The following is a 25,941-nucleotide window of genomic DNA, read 5'->3' on the forward strand; positions in this document are numbered from 1 at the left end:
TTGCTTGCATTAAAGAAGATTAATTTACAGCCCTATATATTAAATATTCTGATATTCTCAGATACTACAGTGATAGGGGATATACAAGTAACTACAATAGCTAGATCATGTTAACCACTGTGTGAGGAACTGACTGGCCTTAAAATCTCACTTAGATCAGTGCATGCTCAGCATGTTAAATGATCAATCCATTAGTAGGGCTCCTTGTCTATCACGGAGGTCGCGGAAGTCACAGAATCTGTGACTTTCTGCGACCTCCGTGACTTGTGCAGTGGCCAGTGTGGCTGACCCCAGGACCGCCCAAGAAGCTGGCCCCAGGGTTAGCTGCTCAGGTGGCCACGGGGCCTGCCACACCATCTGCTACTGGAGCAGCTCTGCAGCCAGTCACTTTGGCAGCCCTGCAGCATGCAGTGGTCCCTGGGGTGGGCAGAGCAGCCACTGCTCCCCACAGCAACGCCCCCCCAGACACCTCCCCGCAGCAGTGCCCTCACACCCAGCTCCCCTGATTTAGTCAGGGGTATTTATAGTATAAATCATGAGATAGGTCACGGCCATGAATTTTTGTTTGTTGCCCATGACCTCTCCATGACTTTTACTAAAAATACCCATGACTAAATCATAGCCTTATCCATTAGCTATCTCAGTTTGGGCACCAAACAATTGCTGCTGCCAAATAAATGGACATTCTTGAAAATATGGATGTTAACATCTGTGCTTCAATTTCCTCAACTATAAACTAGGGATAAGAATACTGCACATGGGAACTTTCAGAACTGATGTTGTAAAATGCTTTGGGATTCGATGATGGAAGGGATGGTACGGTAACTCCTCACTTAACGTTGTAGTTTTGTTCCTGAAAAAATGTGACTTTAAGTGAAATGATGTTAAGCAAATCCAATTTCCCCATAAGAATGAATGTAAATGGGGGGGTTAGGTTCCAGGGAATTTTTTTTGCCATACAGTACACTACTATAGTTGGGAGGTGCGCCCGCCTTACCCCACACAGGCACAGCCCACTGGCACTGGAGACAATGAGGCCGGCAAGGACGCTGAAGGTGCTTTAGGCTAGGAGAAACACGCTGCGCAGCAGCAGCGGCAGCTTCCCCTACTCTGCAAGCACCAGGGGCGGGGGGCTCAACCCTTGGCCTGCCCACTCCACCCCTTGCCCCAAGCCCCCACCCTTAACCCACGTCTTCTTCCCCCTGCCTTTACTCTGCATGCTGCGTCCTCGCTCCTCCCCTCTCCCTCACCCGCCTCCTGCCTGTGGCAATCAGCTGGCTTGCAACATTCAGGGGGCAGGAGGGAGGGGAGAGGAGTGAGGACTCCACGCGCAGACTCCACCCTCCCTCCTCTGTCTCCAGCCCACAGCAATCAGCTGGCTTGGGGCATTCGGGAGGCAGGCGGGAGGGGGAACTGAGTCCTCACTCCTCTCCCCTCCCTCCTGAACACTGCAAGCCAGCTGATTGCCACGGGCAGGAGGCGGGGGGAGGAGGAGGAAGGCGTTGATCTGCGGGGTCTGCCGGCAGGTGGGAGGCACTGGGGGGGGAGGGAGGGGCACTTGGGAGCTGATAGGACAAAGCAGGCAGCCAGACAACATTATAGCGAAGCATTGCACAACTTTAAATGGAGCATGTTCTGTAATTGAGCAGGTACGTAAGATCGAAACAACATTAAGCGAGAGGACGTTAAGTGGGGCGTTACTGTCACAATGCAAAGCATTATTACCGTTATTTCTCATCTGCTATAATGCTAGTCTAAGACTTGCCATACTGAATCAGACCAGTGGTCTGTCTAGCCCAGTATCCTGTTTTCAACAATGACCAATAACAGCTTAACAGTCAAAAGAATACTTCAGTATTTAAATATGAAACATTTATATAGAACCATTGTTGTTTTTTTAAGATTGCAAGCTATATCCACATCTATATCTGTATATTAAGGGCAGCCTCTGATTCCCTTACACTGGTGGAATATTTTCTTCCATTTAATTTCAGTAGCACTACTCACAGAGTAAGGCACTATGCAATGTGAGGGTGTCAGAATCTAGCACTAACCCTGGTATGGAAGTTATTAACATTCCCTTGCAGAGGGTTTTCCTGCTTCCAATATTTAAAAAAAAAATCTTTTTAGCAAGATGGCAGCCTCTAGCACTTAGCTTAAAGATGCCAATTGTAATTAAAAACTTTCTTAAAAAATACATTTCACAGTTTAGCCATGGCGAGAAGTGCCTCTGGTCTTCTGAACTTTCAGCCTGTGAGGCTGAACCAAATGAATATAGTTTACCTTTCAGCACTTGCATGGGCTACTGAGTCATTTATTGTTTATACATTTTTACAGAAGAGCTATTTTTCTCTTTACAAAAATAGTGGGTCTGACATTAACCTCAGGCATGCAAAGAAATTGTCAGGCAAATTACTGTAACTCTAGAGTAAGAAGCTCTTCCCAGTTTGAGAATAACAGTAATTTTGCTTGACGATTGACAGTACCAGTAATGCTAGGGATGTGTATATGTCCATACCATCAAACATCTTCAGAGCCAATCTTTAGCTGTACTGTAACTACTGGGTGACATCCATCTCATAGGTTTGAGATGCAGATTGAGAACCAAGTCTCCGCAGATTGTACACTTGCTAGGTTGAAGCTATTGCCTCACTGGTAATCCAGCTGTCCAGTAAGTAAATTTTAAACCTTCCCCATCAGCTCTCTTGCATTACATGCTGTTATTGGATGCCAAAGAGCCAAGTGACTCTTTGAACTTGAGCTAACAGGAACAGTGGATTGCTGAAAACAAGCTGGACTCCTTTCAAGGATGTCTTTCCTTACCAGACACCAAAAACATCACAGGGGAGAGAGTGGGAGAAGTTTGTTTTGAGTGAGACTGTAATTGGAGCAAGTGGGCTCCCCTGAATCAACACTTCCAAAGAGAAACTCCTTTGGGAGTGAAGGCATTTATCATACACCCTCACCTTTGGTGTATTTTTGATGGCCTGCTTTTTAATCTTCACACTTGGGTAGGCTTGCTTCAGGGGATCAAACACTGAAATGGTTTTGCTCGCTGATAAGGAAAGCACTTAAAGGTAAAAGGCAGGTTTTTTTTAATTCTTATAAGCATGATAAAACAAACCTAAATCTATTAGGAAATAAATAAATAAAGACTGCAGAAAACACCTGCATCCAAAGGACTATCTGCATGAGAAAATAGTTTAGTTTAAAAGACATAATGCTTTCAAACTATCTGCTGACATAGGAAAGATAGTTATTTAAAGGAAAAAATAAACATGATTCAAAGTAACAGGTGGCCAAAAGTAACGATAAACATCTGTTAGTGGGTGCTAATGTTCATCTTCTCCATTAAATTATCATGTCACACTGTTAAAAATAAGGGTAAAATTTTCAACAGTGCCAGAGTCACTTGGGAGGCTAAAGCCTTGTCTACATGGGAAAGCTTTGTTCAATGTAAACTAGGTTGTAAATTTAAATGGATATTGTTATACAAATATATTCTGGCATATTCTGGCTTTTATGATTTAGTTTAAACTATGGCTTTCAAGCGTTTAAAAACAATTAATCGTGCTGTTAAACAATAATAGAATACCATTTATTTAAATATTTTTGGATGTTCTCTACATTTTCAAATATATTGATTTCAATTACAACACAGAATACAAAGTTTACAAGGCTCACTTTATATTTATTTTTTATTATAAATATTTGTGCTGTAAAAAAAACAAAAGAAATAGTATTTTTCAATTCACCGAATACAAGTACTGGAGTGCAATCTCTTCATCATGAAAGTTGAACTTACAAATGTAGAATTATGTTCAAAAAATAACTGCATTCAAAAAGAAAACAATGTAAAACTTTAGAGCCTACAAGTCCACACAGTCCTACTTCAACCCATTGCTCAGAAAAGCAAGTTTGGTTACAATTTGCAGGAGCTAATGATGCCAGTTTCTTGTTTACAAGGTCACCTGAAAGTGAGAACAAACGTTCGAATGGCACTGTTGTAGCCAGAATCGCAAGATATTTACTTGCCAGATATGTTAAAGATGCATATGTCCCTTCATGCTTCAACCACCATTCCAGAGGAATGCTGATGACGGGTTCTATTCAATAATGATCCAAAGCAGAGTGGACCAACACATGTTCATTTTCATTATCTAACCTACCAGGAGAAGGGTGGTTTGTTTTTTTGTGTGGTGGAGGGGAGTGTTTGGGTTCTGTAGTTTCTGCATTTGAGTGTTGCTTTGAAAGCATGCTCCCTACCTCGTCCCTCTCAGATTTTGGAAGGCACTTCAGATTCTTAAACCTTGGGTCAAATGCTGTAGCTATTTTTAGAAATCTCACATTGGTACTTTCTTTGCGTTTTGTCAAATCTGCTGTGAAAGTGTTCTTAAAACGGACATGTGTTGGGTCATCACCCAACATCTGCTATATCATCTGCTATAACGTGAAATATATGGCAGAATGCATATAAAACAGATCAGGAGACATACAATTCTCCCCCAACGAGTTCAGTCCCAAATATAATTAATGCATTATTTTTTAAATGAGCATCATCAGCATTAAAGTATGGCCTCTGGAATGGTGGCTAAAGCATGAAGGAGCATACAAATGTTTACCATATCTGGCACATAAATACCGTGCAATGCCAGCTACAAAAGTACCATCTGAATGCCCATTCTCACTTTCATGTGACATTGTACATAAAAAGCAGGCAGCAGTATCTCCCATAAATGTAAACAAACTTGTTTGTCTTAGCGTTTGGCTGAACAAGAAGTAGGACTGGGTGGACTTGTAGGCACTAAAGTTTTCCACAGTTTTGTTTTTGAGTGCAATTATGTAACAAAAAAAATCTACATTTGTAAGTTACACTTTCATAATAAAGAGAGTGCACTACAGTACTTGTATGAGGTGAATTGAAAAATATGATTTATTTTGTTTAGCATTTTACAGTGCAAATATTATGTAATAAAATAATAATATAAAGTGAGCACTGTACACTTTGTATTCTGTGTTGCACTAGAAATCAATATATTTGAAAATGTAGAAAAACATCCAAACATATTTAATAAATTTCAATTGATATTCTATTGTTTAACAGTGTGATTAAACACAATTAATGTTTTGAGTTAATCGTGTAAGTTAACTGCAGTTAATCAACAGCCCTAGTTTAAACCTTTCCCAAGTGACATAAGCTTACCAAAAAAGAGGCACTTTTAGACTGATAAAAATGTAATGATACTTAGATAGCTGCATCTGTGTGACCTCTAAAACTTTTCCATGTAGACATGTATATCCCATTTACAAAAGTGACTTTGTCACTTCGGAGCCTACCTAGATTGTGAGCAGCTTGTACTGTGCCTGGTCTGTGACTGGGGCTCCTATGTGCTATAATAATACAAATAATAAATACTACTCATACTATGTCTCACTGAAAATCAAAGGGACTGAGGGCTTGTCTACTCTTACCGGGGGATCAACACACGGTGATCAATGCATTGATGGTCAATTTAGTGGGTCTAGTGAAGATCTGCTAAATCAACTGCAGATTGCTCTCCCTTCAACTCCTGTACTCCACCGGATCGAGAAGAGTAAGGGGAGTCGACGGGAGAGCATCTCCCGTCAACATCGCGTAGTGTGGACCCCGCGGTAGGTAGATGTAAGCTATGTTGACTCGAGTTACGCTATTCATGTAATTCAGATTGCATAGCTTAGATCGACTTTTCCCTGTAGTGTAGACAAGGCCTTAGACTTCTAAGTCACTTATGTGCTTTTGTAAAATTTACTCAAAGGCTTTTAAATTAGTAATGGACTCAAGATGCAAAAACTGGATCCAGATCCAGCTTTTTAATTCCCTCAAAGCTCGGGGCATTTGAATACAGGCTTTAGGTCTGGCATATTATATAGATTGCAAGCTCTTTTGAGCAAGTTTCTGTTTGTTCTGTGCACTGTGTAGCATATTTTTTTTTCTGTGAAAATTCACTCATAATAATAGAGAGATAGATTCAATATTCAGATCCACATCCTGGTTCAGATTTCATATATTCCGTCAAATTTTGGGGCTGTTGGCATGATTCAGGCTGAACTATTTTTAAACCTGTCCTCATATTGAACTTTGTTTTATTCAGATCTCTTTCCTGATGTAATTTAAACATGCAGATTTGCTCGCTGGTCATTTGTTTGCATTCACTCTTCTTTTCATCTTTAATCTTCTTCCCCCACAACTCTGTCTTTGGGAGGCTGACCCTGGACAAATGTGGGCATTGATTCATGCAGGCATTTGATCTTTATGTGGTTTTACATTAGTCACCACAAAGACACTGTTTACTTTTGGCAATTTGTTCATGATCTAATGCATGTTATTTTGAGGAAAAGTTAAATTCAGTTCAAATATCACCTCAGAATATGTCTAATTAACCATGCACAGTATTCATGGAATTCAATCTTTTCAGTGGAAAATAAAAAGAGGACTACTGTATTTATACTGTAATATATATATATTCCTGTCCAACATTTTCAGCTAGACATTGCCCCAAGAAGCAAAGTCCACGTTTAGATTCTAACCTTTCTAATTCTGAATTCATTTGGATCTGGTATTTTGGTTTGTGCCCATCTTTCTTCTTAGTTACTATTAATAAAACAGAGCTTTTTCCTCTGATAAATGAAATTAAGGCCCTGGTTTTGCAAAGAGATTGGTCCTTTCGGAGACAATAGGACTCCCCTTGATGTAAAGGTCCACGTATGGAGGATCAGGTCCTACTTTAATATTATAAAGGACCAAGGCATTCATTTGTTTTTCTTTTTGGTCACAAATTAACAGGTGCAGAATCTTAAGGCCAGAAAGGCCATCAGATCATCATCTAGTCTGACCTGTGTAATTCAGTGTAGTGAAGTGAGACTCACCAGTACAGTGCCTCCTGCTGGTCGTCTTGAGAAGTAGTTCAACTCCAGCTCCAGAGCACCCTCTGCTGACCAGTGTCTTGCCTGCCTCTGGTCCCCGTGTCCCTCCCGGACCTTTGTGCCCTTTTACCCTGGAGTTCTGCCCACCACAGTACCCCCACATGCTGGGTTTCCCCTCCCCAGGGTACCCCCAACCCTCTACACCCACCTTGCCTCAGTGGCTGCTGCCAGTCATCATCTAGCCCCTTTCTCAAGAGGCAGACTGTAATGGCCATTCATCACTGCCCAGGGGGTTGGACCAGCTGCCTCTGCCTAACCCTGGGCTGCCCCTCTACAGCCCCAGTACCTTCTTAGGCCTTAACCAAGGCCTCAGCATGGGGAGATGCCAAACTGGAGCTCCCTAGCAACTTTGCCCTTCCCCAGCACTGCTCAGCCTCACGTACCCTTGTTCCTCCAGGCAGCTTGGTCCTCCTCTCTCCAGAGAGGGAGAGAATCTCTGCCTGCCTTCTCCCCAGGAGCCCTTCTTATACTGGCCCAGCTGGGCCCTGATTGGCTGCCTCAAGCCCACCCATGATTGCCTTCCCGGGGCAGCCCTTTCCCAGGGCTGTTTTAACCCCTTCAGGGTCGGAGCGGGATGACTGCCCCACTACATACAGGCTATAGAATTTCGCTAAGCTACCCCTGTATTGACTAGCACATATCTCCCAGAAAGATTTTCATCCTAAAACGTTTACAAATTATTCCCAGAGGGCACTGTTCATGTTTGTTGTTTTTCTGTTATAATCCAGGTATTTCTGCTACTTCACAGGAGTGAAGCTAGTGGGAGGTACCAAAAAAACTTAAGGAGCTAAAACCTTATTAAATTGATAATATTCATTTCACAGCAAGGAACATTAACATGACTCTTCCACCTTGAAACAACTAATTAGATGGTTGATACATTGTAACAGCATTTGTTGCTCACCTAAGAGGTGTATGGGAACAATGTAATTGCATTATTAACACCCTGATACACTTATGTAAGATGATCTACATTCACCTTTGCAAATTATGTATTGTAGGCTCCATCTTATAAACAGGTGAACCACATTAGAAACTCGTTTATTTTACACATGAATGCTGTGGCCTAGATTTTCAAAAACTGGTTGTCTAAAGTTAAAGGCACCTGATTTCAGTGGGAGCTGCTGGATCCTCCTCACTATCTGTGATACTTCATATAGCCCACATTACCTTAGTATCTGAGCACCTCACAGTTGTCAATGTATTTCTCCTCACAATCCTGTGAGGTAGAGTAGTGCTATTATCTCCATTTTATATATGGAGAACTGAGGCAGAGAAAAAACTAAGTGACTTGCCCAAGGTCATACTGGAAGGCTGTCACAGAGCAGGTACCTGAACCGAGGTCTCCCATGTACTAGCCTAGTGCCCTAACGAATTCTCTTCCTTCTCATATGAAAATCAAATCACTTATGTAGGTTCCTAAGTAAGAATTTAGGATCTGAAAGCATAATTTAGAAAACCCATTTTTGAATATTTATCTGTCTGTCTGTCTGTCTTATGGCTTTATGCCTCTGCCCATCACCATAGTATTGGGTTGCCTCCCACATGAACTGGAAAGCAATCATAAAGTCCCAAATGGATTTCATGAATCTCAGCCCTTTTTCCTTTGTTATTTTCCCCAGGTTAAATCCTGTGGTCCTTGCTTGGGTTATTACTCAGTCCTTACTCAGTCAAGTTTGGAAAATTTACTTTTGCTATGGTACATTTCTTATTTTTTGAAACTGGGAAAAAGTGAGGGAAGCATAGAAAAACTCCTTAGATTTTATAAAACAATACGTCAGCTAGTCTCAGGTCATTAATCTGGGATATAAGGCATATAGGACAATTATGTGTTGCAGTTGCAAAAAGAACATTTCGAAACTCAGATGTCAGGTTTCTAATACTTTATTTGGAAGACATCCTTGATATGAAAGCTGGAAAAAACCCCAAATAGGAGTTAGATAAATAATAGAACCTGCTGTAGTATATAATACTGTTCATCTTTTCTGGCATATAAAGAGGGAAGTATTGGTTAGTATAGAGCAAGATAGCCAGGGACGGGAACACCTTAGACTGTGGTTTTTCAAAGATCCTAAGGGAGTTAGACACCCAAATACCACTGAAATTCAATGCAGTATGAGTACCTAAATCTCTGAGGTGCTTTTGAAAGTTTACTATCGACTTATCGAGCCCTTGTTCTGACAAGCCTAATTCTGAATGGATTAAGATGTAAGCAGTAGCCTGAGATGTAGCTCTGCAGAGCAAAATTGTTATAAATACCCCCATGTCTGTGTCCAGTGGGCCTGATTCTTCATTATTTTGCAGAGGGCAAAATGCTACTAGGTCAGCATTTTCACGCACACCATTGGTAGCATTTTGCACCCAATTTGCACAGACTACACACCTTGTAAAGCAGTAGAATTCAGGCCCTTTAAGCCTAAAGTGTAGATTTGATACAGTTAGGGGAAATAACTGTACTCAGCAGGCAATATAGGCTATTCAGTTCCTTGATTGGAGATCTACATAACAGGGAAAGAAAATTCAAGTATTTCCTTTGCATATTACTTGGAGTAGATTTGCTGCAGAAGTGCTGTAGGCTGTGTATCGTCCCTAATGTGCTGTGCCTATGGACATCACTGCAGGTAGTGTTGCCACAGAGGAAGATAAACAGATATATAAAAGCAAATACACACATCAAAAGTTCTAGAGAAGCTGCTGAACTTAAGAGAAGTTTCATTTTTTGAGATTTAGGTGAATGGAATTTCCCTTTTTTGCTTCATCTCTGTTTTCCTTTTATCACTTCCTTTCTACCATTTTGTGCTTTGAAGGGCCTCTGTTGTTACTTATTTATCTCAACAAAAAAGTGGTTCTGATAGACCAGTGGTTCCCAAAATGGGGTTCGTGTAACGAAGCGTTACAGGGGGTTCTTGGGAAAAAAATCCCTAATGGTGGACAGAGCTGTCCATAGGGACCCCAGGCAGCATGAGGCAAGCAGCCCACAGCCTCTGGACTTCCAAGAGCTAAGCAGATCAAAGCAAGCATATCTATATCACTGGGGAGATTTAAACTTCAAAACTCCTTAAAAGAAATAAAAAGGGAGGTGGATATTTTTTGCTGTTTTTAAAATAAATAGGCAGCTAGTATTGTTTTTAAAATTATTATGAAGAACAAGTTTAAGCTTCGTTGTAACGTGTGTTGTTTGCCTGGACTGAATGCTTGTGTAGGAGGAACCCTGAGCTGGCTTCTTAAATACCTTTATGCTGTTTCACATCTGATACTCCTTGATGAAACATAGGAGCCTTGTCTTATAACAGTCTTATTCAAAGTGATACAAACTATGAAAGTGAGATCTTGGAAGAGTGTTGCCGTTTTCATAATGTAATAAAAATACTGTAATGATAAATAATAATAAATAATAAATAGTGTGTAATAAGATGTGTTTTTATGACATGCTTATATTTCCAAGATCACTACTTTTTAGAATTTATACTCAGGTAAAGAAGAAAATCCCTGGAAATATTCATTTTTAGGAGGGGGTTTGTGAGACTTGACATTTTAGTGAAAGGGGTTCACAGGTTGTTAAAGTTTGGGAACCACTGTGATAGACAATAGCAATACGTGTATGACCATCCCATAGCTCATAGAATCATAGAATCTCAGGGTTGGAAGGGACCTCAGGAGGTCATCTAGTCCAACCTCCTGCTCAAAGCAGGACCAAACCCAACTAAATCATCCCAGCCAGGGCTTTGTCAAGCCTGACCTTAAAAACCTCTAAGGAAGGAGATTCCACCACCTCCCTAGGTAACCCATTCCAGTTCTTCACCACCCTACTAGTGAAAAAGTTTTTCCTAATGTCCAACCTAAACCTCCCCCTCTGCAACTTGAGACCGTTACTCCTTGTTCTGTCATCTTCTACCACTGAGAACACAGTCTAGATCCATCCTCTTTGGAACCCCCTTTCAGGTAGTTGAAAGCAGCTATCAAATCCCCCCTCATTCTTCTCTTCTGCAGACTAAACAATCCCAGTTCCCTCAGCCTCTCCTCATAAGTCATGTGCTCCAGCCCCCTAATCATTTTTGTTGCCCTCCGCTGGACTCTCCCCAATTTATCCACATCCTTCTTGTAGTGTGGGGCCCAAAACTGGACACAGTACTCCAAATGAGGCCTCACCAGTGCTGAATAGAGGGGAATGATCATATCCCTCAATCTGCTGGAAATGCCCCTACTTATACAACCCAAAATGCCATTAGCCTTCTTGGCAACAAGGGCACACTGTTGACTCATATTCAGCTTTTCGTCCACCGTAACCCCTAGGTCCTTTTCTGCAGCTCACTGAAGTTATTTCTTTTTCTTTTATTTCTTACTGTTGTGAATTCCCTCATTGCAATGAATTAATGTAAAGGTTGTTATGGGCTAGATTCTGCATTGACATGAATCTCTTGCTACCTCACTGACTTCAGCGGAGTTGCACTCAGGGTCAATAAGCCTAGAATATGACTTATTTTGGTTTTGAGTTCAACAGATTCCATTTCCCAAAAGGAGGGAGTAGCTTGGTATGTTCTGATATCCACCATAATAATAATAGAAATTAGAGATGGAAGAGACCAGAGGTTGAGAGAGTTTGAGTTGGTGAACCACAGGTCTACTTCCTCTGCTAAAAGCAAAGGGAGAGCTCCTCTCCTCTTCCCATTTTTGGAGGAACAGCACTACTCCCCAGCTCCCTGCCTGTGTGACAGGAAATCCGCCTGTTGTTTTTTATCTACTTGAACCATTAGAAGAGACCTATAAAGTCACCACTATCTTCTATGTAGGACATTGCTGGTTTGCTCCCTAGAATATATTCACCGGGGCTTTGTCTAATCCACCAGTGCTTTTTCTGAATGAAGCAGAGCAAGGACTTGAACCGTGGCCCCTCAAGTGCTCGGATCGAGAGAGAGAGAGACTGACACTATAGCCTGGTGGGTAGGAAAGTAGTGTTGACATACTCCTGAAAAAGTAGAAGAAAAAGGCATCACTGATAAAGTTTGCAGATGACAGGGGGTCTGGATCGCTTGACAAATTGGGCTCAGGCAAGCAATATGTGTTTTAATATGACTAAGTGTAAATGTATACATCTAGGAACACAGAATGTAGGCCATACCTTCAGGATGGGGGAAGCAGTGAGTCTGAAAAAGATGGGGGCCATGGTGGATAATCAGCTGAACTTGAGCTCCCAATGTAATGCTGCAGACAAAAGAGCTAATGCAATTCCGAGATTCATAAACAGGAATCTTCAGTGGGAGTAGAGAAGATATTTTACCTCTGTATTTGGCACTCGTGTGACTCTTGCTGCAATAGTTTGTTCAGTTCTGGTGCCCACAATTCAAGAAGGACAGTCATATATTGTAGAGGGTTTGGAGAAAACCTGTAAGAATGATTAAAGCATTAGAAAGCTTTCCTGACAATGATAGACTCAAAGAGCTCAGTTTATTTGGTATAACAAAGAGAAGATTAAGGGGTCACTTGATTACAGTCTGTAAGTATCTACATGGGGAACAAATATTTAATAAGGAACTCTTCAGAGAAAGGTATAACAGAATCCAATGGCTGATGGTTGAAGTTCGACAAATCCAGATTGTAAATTCTTGACTGTGTGGGTAATTAGCCATTGGAACAATTTAGCAAGAGTTGTGGTGGATTCTCCATCACTGACCTTTTTTTAAATCAAGATTGGATATTTTCTTAAAAGATCTGCTGTAGAAATTATTCTGGGTAAGTTCTGTGGCCTGGCCTATGCAGGGTGTCAGATTTGATGATCACTGTGGTTCCTTCTGGCCTTGGAATCTGTGAAGGTGAGATTCCAGGGAGCCCAAACACCAAGTCTGAACCTACTAAACCTTCACTATTTCTCCAAATCAGAAGATTCTATCCCTCTGTTTAACACATATGGGTCTATTGTAGCTTTTAAGCTACAGTCTAATGTAGGGAAGTATGGAGGAGCGCTGCCCCAGTTGCAGCCCTCAGAGGCATTGGACCTGGAGTATTCCCAATGCCTCTGAAAATGCAGGGTGTTTCCACCCAGCTGTGGTCACAGCAGTTCATTTCTCGAGGTGTAACATGCTCTCCTGATACTGGCTTCTGTCTACTGGTCAGTAGGGAAGGACATGAAATGATGGCTTCCTCCTGTCCTATTTAGGGAGTCCAGTGCCACCAACAGGCACACATTTAGTCTTTGTGTGCTTAGAGGCCAGGATCAGTAACATGGCTGGAATCTGAGAAGATGTGCGAAGGAAGGAGGACTCCTTGTAGTATGTCTCCCAGCTTTGGGGACCTGCACAAGACCAACCATAGTCTTATCTTAGGGGACTAAGGCTAAAATCCTTATTCAGTTCGTAAACAGGCCACACTCCCAGATACTTTTTGCAATATATTGCCCTTGGTGCTCAACTGCAGTTGACAGCCACTGGAGTTGCACAGATGAATCAGAGACTGTTTGTCTTCCTAGGCTATGAGAACACCACTCCTTAATAATCACGGTGCTATTTTTGCCAAGATGCTAAAAGAGCTAAGTGGGGCAGAGCGCAGACTTTACAAATGTGCTTTCCTTTCAGAACTTTGTAATGGAGACGGACTCAGTGGATACACTTCATCTCTATGTGATCTCTTTGCATTAGCTACAGTAACTGACACCACTGAACACAGCACTGCTAGCTGGGTGGTGGTGTACTTTTGTCCCCATTATCATCAGGAAGGCACATCAGTGGCGCTGACAAAGCTTGATTTGTGGAACCATCAGAACCTGTTTTTCTGTCATTAGCCCAATGTTTATGATCCAGTATGCATCTCATTGTCAAAATCACAGATGTTTCTGCTTATTGAATAGCTATTTGCTTCCCATCAGTTCCATTTCCGATTGTATTAAGACAGGGAAGGAACCAGAAGATTGTGTTGCTTATTAAGTGTTTATAATAGAACGCCTCTGACTTTCTTGTAGTCCTTGCAGCATTTATCTTGGGCCCCGTTGCATGACTTAATTTGTAACATAATGCTGCAGGCACCTAAAGGAAACTCTATAGCCCAAAGTCAGAGTTAAAAGAATTAGCAATACTTTGCTAGCTTGCCAAGTATTATTAAATAAGTATTGCTTGGAAGGCTATGTTAATTTTAAAGTTATTTTTCTGTGCTAATATTTTTACTTAGGGAACGGGCACAGAACACAACACAGTCTGAGACACTTCAGCTTACAGTGGGAAACCTGAAACCAGAGGAGACCTACACATTCCGAGTGGTGGCATACAATGAATGGGGACCAGGAGAGAGCTCGCAATCCATCAAGGTTGTCACACAGCCTGAATGTAAGTATGCAGTATAACGGTGTTTCCATGTTGTATAGGGTTAGTAATGATCTACTTCTGCTGCAGCAGCTCTGCATTTATCATGCTGAATTTCTTTAAGGTTTACAAATAATTCTTTGTTATAAATATTAGTAATAGAGTCCATATGGATGGTCAAAATAATCTTCCCTCTATTTTCATTGTAATATAATATATGTTCTTACAATGTATTTTCAGAAATTTGATCTGATCAGTGAATTGTTTATTAGATTTGAACACACACACACACACAGAGTTTTCTCATACTTTACATACTGGGCCAAATACTAGTCCCCTTGAAGGGCATGGAAAAAATTCCAGTTGCTAGATGCTTAATCTAGTCATGGTTATTTGGAAATATTTTTATTAGTGTTCAGTATATTTTGGAGCTTCTTTGCAGGCCCTTTGCACTTTCTTCTCTGTTTTCTCCAGCTGTAAATACTTGCACACATGTTCCATCCTCCAAAGGAAGATAAGCTTTCTTTAGTTCAGAGTATTCTACAATATGTCAGGGTTGTCCCACTTAGCTATTCAGTGTCCCAGAGAAAGAGACCCAGGCTGAACCAATTGGTCAGTCAACTTTCTTGTCAGAAGGGGAATCTCCTTTAGTTTGTAAGACATTTTGCCTCAGTGGAAAGGGTTAAATGATTCACTGTTGCAAGTGACTTGTTGCCCCTCTAAGTGAAGGAGACGGGAGTGGCTCTCTTTGGTGAGGGGAAATAGACTGAGGTCTTGGAGACAAGTCCCTTGAGATGTCAAGATTCTCAAGAAGGCTTAGCTTGATTTAGAGTGACCAGATGTCCCAATTTTATAGGGACAGTCCTGATTTGTGGGTCTTTTTCTTATATAGGCTCCTATTACCCGCCACCCCCTCTCCCAATTTTTCACATTTGCTGTCTGGTCACCCTAGCTGGATTTTATACTGTTTAATCTTGAGTTCCTTTCATGAATTAAATCAAATCCAGGAAACAGAGCCAGCTCCAGGTTTTCTGCTGCCCCAAGCGGCAAAAAAAAAAAAAAAAAAGCCACAGAAGTGCGATCGTGCAGCTCCACTCTTCGGCGGCAATTCGGTGGCAGGTCCTTCGCTCCAAGAGGGACTGAGGGACCTGCCGCTGAATTGCCGCCGAAGACCCGGACATGCCACCTCAATAGAGGCCGAAGTGCCGCCCCTTGGTATTGGCTGCCCCAACCACCTGCTTCTTTAGCTGGTGCCTGGAGCCGGCCCTAACAGGAAAGGGCTACCTTCCGCCCAACTACAACATGTGTGGGATGTCTTTGGAATGGACTGGTAAACCACATGTACATACTGGGTGTGTTAATCAGGAAAGAAAACCAAGATACTGTCATTTGTGATCATTACAAACAAACAAACAAACAAACCCACCCCACCACAGCAGAAGTAGGGATGTTAGTTCAGGACCAGTGCCAACTTGGGAAATTACATTTAGCTTCCCTAAAGTTCTCCTGTACTGCAGATTTGTTTGGGCAAAGTATTCTACATTTCCTGCCAGGAAAATCTTTTGCAGTGCTGTTTTGTCTTGTTATTCGACTGCTGTGGTCCACCAGAGGTAGCTACATTTCAGCCCTGAGTGAGGAGAAATCAGGTTGAAAATCACTTTATAAATATGAAAAGCAATTTGAGATCCTTTGATGCAAGATGCTATGTAAACATTAGCTATTATCATATTATTTACTCCTTCACATAACACAAGGAGTAGGGGTCACCCAATGAAATTAATAGGCATCGGGTTTAAAACAAACACTTCTTCACACAATGCACTGTCAACCCGTGGAACTCTTTGCAAGGGGATGTTGTGAAGGCTAAGACTATAGGAGAGAAGGGATAGCTCAGTGGTTTGAGCATTGGCCTACTAAACCCATAGTTGTGAGTTCAATCCTTGAGGGGGCCACTTAGGGATCGGGGGCAAAATCAGTACCTGGTCCTGCTAGTGAAGGCAGGGGGCTTGACTTAATGACCTTTCAGAGTCCCTTCCAGCTCTATGAGATAGGTGTATCTCCATATATTTTTGGAGGGGAGGGATTGCTCAGTGGTTTGAGCATTGACTTGCTAAACCCAGGGTTGTGAGTTCAATCCTTGAGGGGACCATTTAGGGAACTGGGGTAAAAATCTGTCTGGGGATTGGTCCTGATGTGAGCAGGGGGTGGGACTAGATGGCCTCCTGAGGTCCCTTCCAACCCTGATATTCTATGATTACAGGTTGAAAAAATATCTACATAAGTTCATGGAGGATAGGTCCATCAATGGCTATTAGCTAGGATGGGCAGGGATGCAACACCATACTCTGAGTGTCCCTAACTTCTGTTCGCCAGGAGTGGCCAACAGGACGGTTCACTTGATGATTGCCTGTTCTGTTAATTCCCTGTGAAGCACCTGGTATTAGCCACTGTCAGAAGACAGGATACTGGGCTGGATGGACCATTGGTCTGACCCAGTATGGCTATTTCTGTGTTCCTTTTAACCATAATATAGATATATTGCAATTTAAAAAATTACATTAATGTCTCCATCATGAAAGCACTTTTATAAGAGATCCTTGCATAAACATGCACCAACACTCCCTAGTGTTGCTTTTAGTGTATGTGAAGCTCAAATGACATAGGAACTCCTACACTATTTAATAAAATTACTCTTCTGTTCAGTAACATGAAGGTTGGTCCAAAGTATCAACATTTGATGGTGGAGAAAATATCTTTTCCCATCGTTATTTTTTCCCCCTTGACAAAATGATCTTATCATTTTGTCACAACTCTCTTCTGTGCTGGAATTCAGTCAGTCTCTATGTTGCTGTCTCCTGGAACATGATGTAGCTATTGTACAATAAATTATACAGCTGCACTACAAATTGAATTTCAAGATATCTGTGTTATTTGAAAATATCAGAAGTATTATGCAATCTAGCTTTGTTAAGAAATAAAAACCAATGAAAAAGGACATCTGAAATGCATGTCCGTCAATGACTATTTCTAAAAGTGCATACATTTTCTCAGTAATCAGTTTAAGAGATCAACAAGCACAAGTTCCAGCTTTTGAAATAATCATCCAAAATATATGGGATGGATTTATATCAAGGTCTTTGTCTCCAGATTAAATCTTCCTTTCGACTAAACTCCAACCCCTTTTCCTCTGCTTTTTATGGTGTATAATTTCACCACTGTATTATCAGTCAGGATTTAAATCCCTGCCTGCTTAAGACTTGTCTAATCTTTTCATACCACATGTGGAGACTTTGTGAGTTATTATTTTGACTCTTCAAGATGCTGTTAGAGCAGCCGAGTAGCAGAGAGTACAGAAATTGGTCTAGTTCTAGCTTGGCGGGTTGAGCTTTTCTATCTGCTTTTTGAAGGTAGCCTCCCTGCTGGAGCAGCAATTCCATTATCTTCACCACCCTTAGCTATTAAGACTTTCCTTTTAATAACCCTGTTTCTCTGTGATGTGTGTATTGGAAGAGGTTGGTGAAAGAAAAGATTAATAGGGAGACGTGTCAATATACACTTAAATAATTTGATTGATTTACTGCTTAGCTGTCGTGTAATTTGCAGCCTGTAAACATTGCCTTTGATCATCTGCAGTCTAATGGAATCCTTTTACTTTGCAATTATATTTAACCTTCCATCCAAGAGTCTTAAAGAGCTTGATAAAGATTAATTAATTAAGCCTTACTACATCCCTCTGAGGTAGGGAAGTATTATTATACCTGCTTAACTGCAGCACAGAGGCCCCTCTGTGTATCCATATGTCCACCCCGCCACTGCATGGTGCAGAATGGAGCAAATCCCCCCAAAAGCCAGTGATCCCACACAGGGAGGAAAAGTGGCTAAGTGGATGCCCCTCTCCATGGAGCCTAGTCACTTTGCTCCGTCCACAAAATAGCCACATACTCTGTTGACAATGGAAAAGTGGGTGAGCTGAAGGTTTGGGAGGAGGGGCTGCATTACATGGCTTTCTCCTCCTCCAGAAACCAAACCAACCACAGGCTGAAGAGTTATTGCTGCTTGAGATGGGATTAATTCTCTGCTGCACATCCTGGGCCAATCCAGCCTCTCCGTACCCATGGAAGTCCCTCTAGCAGCCAAATCAGTGTAGAGTGGTTGCTATGAGCACTGCTGCTAGAAGTCGGAGGGCCTGACATCTGTAAAATTAAGTAAGATGAGCGTATCATTTCAGAGAGGCATGGTTAACTAGACCTGACTTTGCAGATCAACTATGTATTATTGAAAAAAAGTGTAGTACTGCCTGATTCTGCTGCTTCAGATCCTTCTTCAGATCTTAAAGAATGCAATTGTGTGAAATGAGAAATGAAAGAGTGAAATACTGGTCACGATCAGTAATTTTCAACGTATGTTGAGGAGTGATAAAGATCAACAGACTAAAGGTTTTACGGTTAGAGCAGAAGATTGCTATTATCTCAATACATATCTATTGTGATTGGAAATGAGAAGTGCAATTAAGAGAAGTGGCTATGTGGTCTTTGTCAGCAGGACTAGAGACCAGTTTTTTCAGGGAAGATGAATGACTGTAGGTAATCCGGTCTCCTTAACATAATCATGTGAATCTCTACATCCATGAGTCTCGGTCTTAAGGGGTCTCAGCGGTGTAACCATTTTTCTGTGGCAGTTTATTGTCATCCTAGTTATGACAGAGCTGAAAGGCAGGGCATTTCCATTATCTGAGAGGTCACCTAGTACTGGAAGAGAGTGCTACAGGGCTGACTGTAATATATTGTAACAGTAAATTTCTCACTATTCAAGGCAGACTTGAGAAAGGAGAAAGATACTGTAATCTGGAGGAAGGACTGGCATTTCTTCAATGTATTTTCCATGAGCAATCATAGGATTAAGGATCTTTACTGGTTCTATTGGTTGTGGACCCGATCTCCGAGGTGCTGAATGTCTTCTGCAAGGTGCAGGGCACCTTCTTTTCTCCACAAGGGCAAGGGGAGTTGAAAGTCCTCAATGCTTTCAGGATCAGGCCCACTGAGTAAAAAAACAGGAGGCCACATCCTTCTCATACTGAAGTCGGTGGCTTCAGTGGGAGAAGGATCGAACCCTGAATAAAAGCCTCAGGTTTGGTCTCATGATCAAAACCATTCTTCCCTAATAAATCAAGAGGAAACTCATGAACAGCAGGTGCTAATCCACCCTGTTATAATGCATCATCCAGAGCTGCATTTTCAGTATCAAAGATGAACTATCACTATATTTATGATGGCTAAAAAAAATTATTATGGAAAGAGTTGCAGTAATTTATTTTGACACTTACAGAATCTGCTCCACACTAGCCATGAGCAAATCTCCATTAATTTAAAAAAAATGTGTTGTGGAGTAATGGAAGCAGATAAAAACTGGCTTGAAATGTTTGATTCTATGTTCTGGCCTTCTTCTATGATAAAAAATAATCAAATGAATAACTGTGCTGTGACAGAACATACTGTGATTATCAAGGTAGTGATATTCAGTTCTAAATCCCTCTTTATCTCCATGTTAGAAACAGTAAGTGTGGGGTAGCCACTTTCAGGTTTTTCCTGGATGCCAAGAAAAAGCCAGCTTTTCGTTTAAGTGGGTATTTAATCTGTTGTTTGATTTTCCTCAGGAAAACATCCACCTGTTGAAATGAGCCAAATATGTGGTCAGACATCAGTGACAACACAGAACTGGCTTGATTATTCAGAGAGCATTTCAGAGCACACATACATATTATCAACAAGAGACAAACACTCAGGCCAAATTTCTCACAATTGGATGCCTATGTTAGGCTCTTCAATCTGGCCCCCTGATTTTTTTGAGGAAGCTGAATCTCCACATATCCTGTGAGATTTGTCAGTTCACAGCACCTCAGAGATTCAGGCTGCTGAGGCCTTAATCCTGTCCCCATAACCCATTATTCTGGACATACTGCTCTACCAAACTGCCCCCTCCTAGCATTATTAGTTGTGGATTTGTATGTGGTAGATTATTGTATTGGGATGACTTAGTCTGTTAAAGAGGTTGCTAGAAAACTGACATTCATAAGGGACAGAATTAAGGTTGCAGTGTTTGGTCTACGGTGTACAGAAGTTGTGAGAGAATAAAACTGGACAGAAATGTGTGGCTGCCAACAGAAGATTTTGGGTGGGATTTCCAAAAGCCACAAGTGATTTTGGAGCCTACGTCCCATTGATAGTAGGTGGGATTTAAGCTCCTAAGTCATTTACATGCTTTTGAAAAAAATATGTACAAGTTCCATTGATTCTAATTGAAGTCAGTAGGAGTAAGGCCCCTTGCCCACTTGGATGCTTTTGTAAATCTCAGTGGGTATCCATCTGCATCTTTAGGTGCCTTTGTAAATCTGCCCCCAAGCGCTTTTGAAAATATTGCTTTTTATGTCTATAACAGAGAAGATTTTATTTGTCATTTGCAACTAACCAAATAATGGCTAAAATATCCCTAAATATTGCATTTAAAAAATGTTGACCAGATCTACTCAAGTTTTCTTTCTCAACCAATTTTTTTGTAGATAAGCAACATTTTTAAATAGTTGTAAACAAAATAATCAGATTGACACAGACAAGTTTCAGCCACAACCAAGTTTAAACACTTGCTATTAAAAATGTATCTAAACAAAACGGCTTAGAAAATTCAAAGAGCATAAAAAATAACACTTTGAAATTTCACATGAAAAGATCAGGTGTTGGGAAAAAGAGGGATGCGTGCCCCATTTTAAGCCAATTTCAGAACCCAATTTCAACTATCAAGCCACAACTAGCTCCTGAGTGATAGGGGGGTGTGTGTGTGTGTGTGTGTGTGTGTGTAAGTGAGATGAATTGGCAAGTTAAATACACACACCTTTATCCTTTTAACTTGCAAATTTAAGGGCATCCCTGTGCAGATACTGATGGAGAGACTGAGTTTGTACCTCTCCTAGTCTGTGGCTGGCTGGGGTCACATGACAATGCTGAATCAGGCCCCTCACTTCAAATGTTCAACATAGCTTAGCACATTGTTACCACAGTTATTTCCCATTCAACCATTTAAGGTGTCAGTGTTTAGAATTTCTAGCTCACACTTTCAACAGTAATAATAACAGTAATGACATATTTTTTTCTGGCCAACAAAACAATGCCAGCCTGGGTTTCAGAAAGTCTCAGTGTAACGCATGGAGTGTTGGTCTATGGATTATTAACCCCTAACATTAGAAAATCTTACCAGAAAGTGCAGATCGATATGTTGTCCAGTGTAGGTAGATGATGGGTCAATGGACTTGTAGTTTTTACATCTCCATCTGTCATTTTTATGACATGAAGCATCTGTCTGTTTCTCAGGACATATGCTCTACAATCTTTGTACTCTTTTGGTCAAGGACAAAATTATACAGCCAGCCAGCTCTTCATTATAGCTTACTGGGAAAGGTGCAACTTAACCCCTTAATGTCAGGAATCTGGTATTCCTGGGCCGACTAGCATTATATACTCAGACTTCAAGGCCTAAAGAAACCATCATCATTATTGGCAAAGAATGATCCAAAAACAACTACTGCTGCTGCTATTGTGGCTGCATGCCAAGGAGATAAGCAGTGGGCTCTTTAACAACACATCAAAGCAGAACATGTAACAGTGAGACTGTTAACAGATTGTTGTCTTGTGATCATCTAAATTTACTCAGGGCATTGCTGAAACTACTGACATGGGATGTTTTTGGAAAGATGTCAAAAAATTCAGTGAATTTATAAATCTTCTCTTCCCAGACATTTTCATTTCTAGGTCACTGGTTCAGACTGGCTGTGAACAAAACCTTCTCTTCTGCTGGATGTACATTTGCAAAATGTTTTGTGAACTAGTGACTTTTGCCTGCTTCCTTCTAATAGACTTGTGCATCACCACAAACAGCATGACATTTGACAGTACTTGGCACCCAATCCAATTTGAGAGATTTAGGGCATGTCTACACTACCCCACAGGTCAGGCTAGAGGTGTGTGCACCAAAATGCTACGCTGTAACTCCCCCATGCTAGGTCAGCGTCTGTGGAAAACTGGTACCAGCAAGTGGGAAGTGGGTGTCCAGGGCTGGTGGTCAGTGCAGAGTTCAGGAACCAGAGGCCAGTGGGCATGCTTGGAGCCAGGTGTCGGAGCCTACTCTGCTTTCTCCTCAGAGGCTCTAAACAGCAAAATTGCCCACAGTTACAAGGTACCACACAGCTTTTCCTAAGCAAGCACGTTTATTCTTAAGGCAAAAGCATTACAGAGAAAACATATTAAAACCAATAAAGGAACCTGCATGCATGCCAATAACCAGAGATCATCCAACCTCTAACAAGGGCTCTGGTAGGCATCAGCACTTCAACCTCCAAGGTTTTGTTTTCTGTGATTACAAGTCCGTAACACCTTTTGCTCAGAGCAAGAATCTGTGAGTCACTCCTTTATTCAGTTTGAGCCTCTGATCTTGTCCTCATGGAACAAGTGATCAATGGACAAAGATTTCATAGATTCCAAGGCCAGAAGGGACCTCTGTGATCATCTAGTCTGACCTGTATAACTCAGACCATAGGACTTCCCCAAATGTAAAAGGTTCCCATCTCAGGGTGTAGCTTCAAAAGGTTGAGTTTGCATAATCGGACAAGGTACAGTTGCATACAGCACCCCATAGAGCTGAACTTGCTCTTCTGCTTCTCAACCCCGTTCTACTCTAATGTCCACCTCTGACTACTGTTGCTTCCAACAGCTACCCACTGGAAGCCAAGCCAGGTTCAGCTGTTTAAAGTTAAATCAGGAGCTGCTTAATGGTGTGAAGCTAGCCCAACTAATTCAGACTAAGTGCTGAATGCTACTTCCCTGTAGGGGAAATACAGTTTTGAGCAGCAGAGGCTCAGTAGATTTAATGCTGTGCATTTTAATTTTACCTTCCATTGTTTCAATTCCATTTTAAAAAGTTATACTGAAACACAGCATCTGATTTCTTTCAATGAACAACAACATCATCAACAAAAAGCAAACACATAAAAACTTTTAAAAATCTGACCCTCCACTTCCAGATGTATTCTTAATTTTGTAAGAATATCAAGTTTCATTAAAAGAAAAATAATAGTAAGTTCCTAGCTGTCAATTGTGGAGAAAAGCACAAAAACTCTAAGAGCTCAAAAGCCAGGAGGCAAGTAAAAAGAACCTCAAATATACTACATGTAAGCCAATCTAGTGATTCCAGGGGGCCTCACTGATGATTTTTAATTATCAAGGCTGATATTTTCAAAAGAAAAGTGTCACCACGGGAGCTGCTGGTAGTTGAACTCTTTTGAAAATCTAGCTTTGTGGAAAAACTGGCCTCTATTTGGCTTTTGCACCCCCTCATTCACTATATATAAGGGATACCATATATGAATACACACCCTATAGGCCAATTCCTTTAACTTCAAAGAAAGGGGTTTGGATTTGGGAACCACAAAGTCAAAGCTAATGAATAAAATACACACTTTTATTCGCTCTTTGCCCGCACAGATTCTGCTAACTGGATGTTTTCATTATGTGCTGAAATTTAATTCAGTTGGAGTTAAACACAGTCTTTAATGAAGTGATGATATTATAGCTATTACATCCACTGGTAGGATCGGGTGGAGATTGGAGAAACAAATCAGCACCACAGACAAGGGGCTCTGGGTGTCCCTGCAGCTCCTAAGCGGCGGAGGGGCCAGGGGGCTCCACAGGCACCGGCTGCGCAGCTCCCATTGGCTGGGAGCCACAGCCAATGGGAGCTGCAGGGGCAGGGCCTGCAGGTGCCCGCGCGCCCCTCCGCCTAGGAGCTGCAGGGCCATGCCAGTGGCAGCCGGGGAGCCCCCCACCCTATGGTAAGTGCCCCCTGCATCTCCCAACCTCTAGCCCTGAGCCCCTTCTCACATACACCCAAACTGCTGCTGCTGGCCAGGGGCTACCCAAGCTGGGCATCCCCTGAGCCAGCACCAGCCACTGCAGAAGTCATGGAAAGTCACAGAATCCAAGACTTCCTTGAGAGACTCGCAGCCTTAACTATAAGGAATGGGCACAAGGCCTGGACGTGGTTTCTAGGAATGCAGGTAGAGTGACTTCCTTTTTAACAACTTATAGTAAACGTGATCACAGTGAAATTCTGCTTTTCCAGTGAATGGTTTGTGTAGGAAAAGTCCTTCTCCAGGAGAGGAGCCTCTCTCTGACTTTGAAGTGATATATTTTTCCTGGTAAACGTGCCCTTCCGTGTGTCAGCTGTGTTCGCCATACAATCTGATGGAGCTGTTTGTTTAGTGTTAGGTTTAGTTTAATGAGTGATACTGAAACAGTAAGAATGGGGCCTGCATTACTGTGCCCGCTGTGGAATGTGCAGACACAGGCATGGATCTGCAGAGTGCATAGAATCTCAACAGCCTGGTTCCTGCTCTGACGTGTTTTACAGTCAGATTTGTGATTAGCTGGTCTCGTTCCACTTGCTGGCTGCTAGGAGACTGAGTACCCTTCCTTATTGCCACGCTGTCATCCATGCCCAAAGATGGCAGAGTGCAGTGCTCAGCTGAGAATTAGACCACCCTTTCTCTTCCTGCCCCAGACTGGGGGGGCGGGAAGGGGGGATTTATCCAGGGGCTTGTTTATCTGCAGTTCTGTTTTTCTCCTGATTCCATAGAGCATGTTCTCCTGAAATAAAGGCTGAGGCCTGTGAGATGACCCTACAATAACAAATGTGTCGTTTTGGGTGCCTCATATGTGCAGGATCTGGCACACGCGAGTTGTTTCCTGTTCCTGTGCAAGGGTCCTTTAGGCCTTACCCAGGCAGTTCCGAAGTACAGCAAACGATTTTAGAGTTGGATGTTTCAACCCCACTTGGCTCTACTTGAGCCCTCATGGCTTTAGGATGCAATGTACCAAAGTGCCACGTGGCAAGTATCCTGCATCTGAAACCACAAGTCGGGCTGTCTGCTCATCCAGCCGGCTCACCTGTGAGAGGCTATGGCGAGGAGCAGACTGTGTGTGCTGGCTGAGAGAGGAATTAACTAACTTGATTATTCTGGCAGGCCAGGGGGCAGAGGCTTATGTGGTCTCCTGTCCTTAACAGGTGGCTTGTCCTTTCAGTATAGGATGTCTCAGCATGCCCGGGGCCTGGAAGTGGTACAAGGACCTAAACAGACTAGTGGGCTGTTCCGAGAATGGCAACTTCAGGAGGGAGAGCTGGGCTTCGCTGCAGGGTGTGGGCCCTCTGGGCTTTGCAGGGAAGGGAGGGATATTGAATATCAAATGCCTAGGAGATAGTGGGGTAAAACCTATCCCCAGTGAGCTCATGTGACCCAGTCTCTCTCTCAGGCTGGTCATCTGCCAAAGCCAAGATACAAATCTAGGTTTCTCTCAAGTGCCTGATGATTGTGTCATGTCTGTGCTAGTTGGCAGCAAGGATTGCAGGCTGCTTAAGAAAGGGGGAGGCCTCTGTGGGAGGGGGATGCTAGTCTTGGTTTGAAGCTTTCCTTTTTCCTCTGGCTGCGAGGCTGCCAGTAGGTTGTGGTGTAGAACCTGCTGTGTGTTCAGAGATTCGTGTCTCCAGCCCTGGAGCTGCGCCCTGAGTCTTAGGAGGTGCCTGGTCCCCAGTGAGCATCCAGTGCTCAGGGGTACTGTTGGAGCACCTGTCTCTAGCTGTGCACCAGGCC

General features: G+C 42.2%; 1 protein-coding gene across 4 annotated transcripts in view; it reads left to right on the plus strand.

Moving 5' to 3' along the window:
- Positions 1-25,941, plus strand: part of DCC (DCC netrin 1 receptor) — a 782,056-nt gene that overhangs the window by 500,067 nt on the left and 256,048 nt on the right. For all 4 annotated transcript variants that reach the window (XM_045020222.1, XM_045020224.1, XM_045020225.1 and 1 more), the window contains exon 9: positions 14,122-14,276. In XM_045020222.1, the coding sequence (XP_044876157.1) occupies positions 14,122-14,276 (155 nt within the window). The remainder of the gene's footprint in view (positions 1-14,121; positions 14,277-25,941) is intronic.

Source organism: Mauremys mutica, chromosome 6, assembly GCF_020497125.1.
Source record: "Mauremys mutica isolate MM-2020 ecotype Southern chromosome 6, ASM2049712v1, whole genome shotgun sequence".
NCBI classification, from domain to species: domain Eukaryota; kingdom Metazoa; phylum Chordata; order Testudines; family Geoemydidae; genus Mauremys; species Mauremys mutica.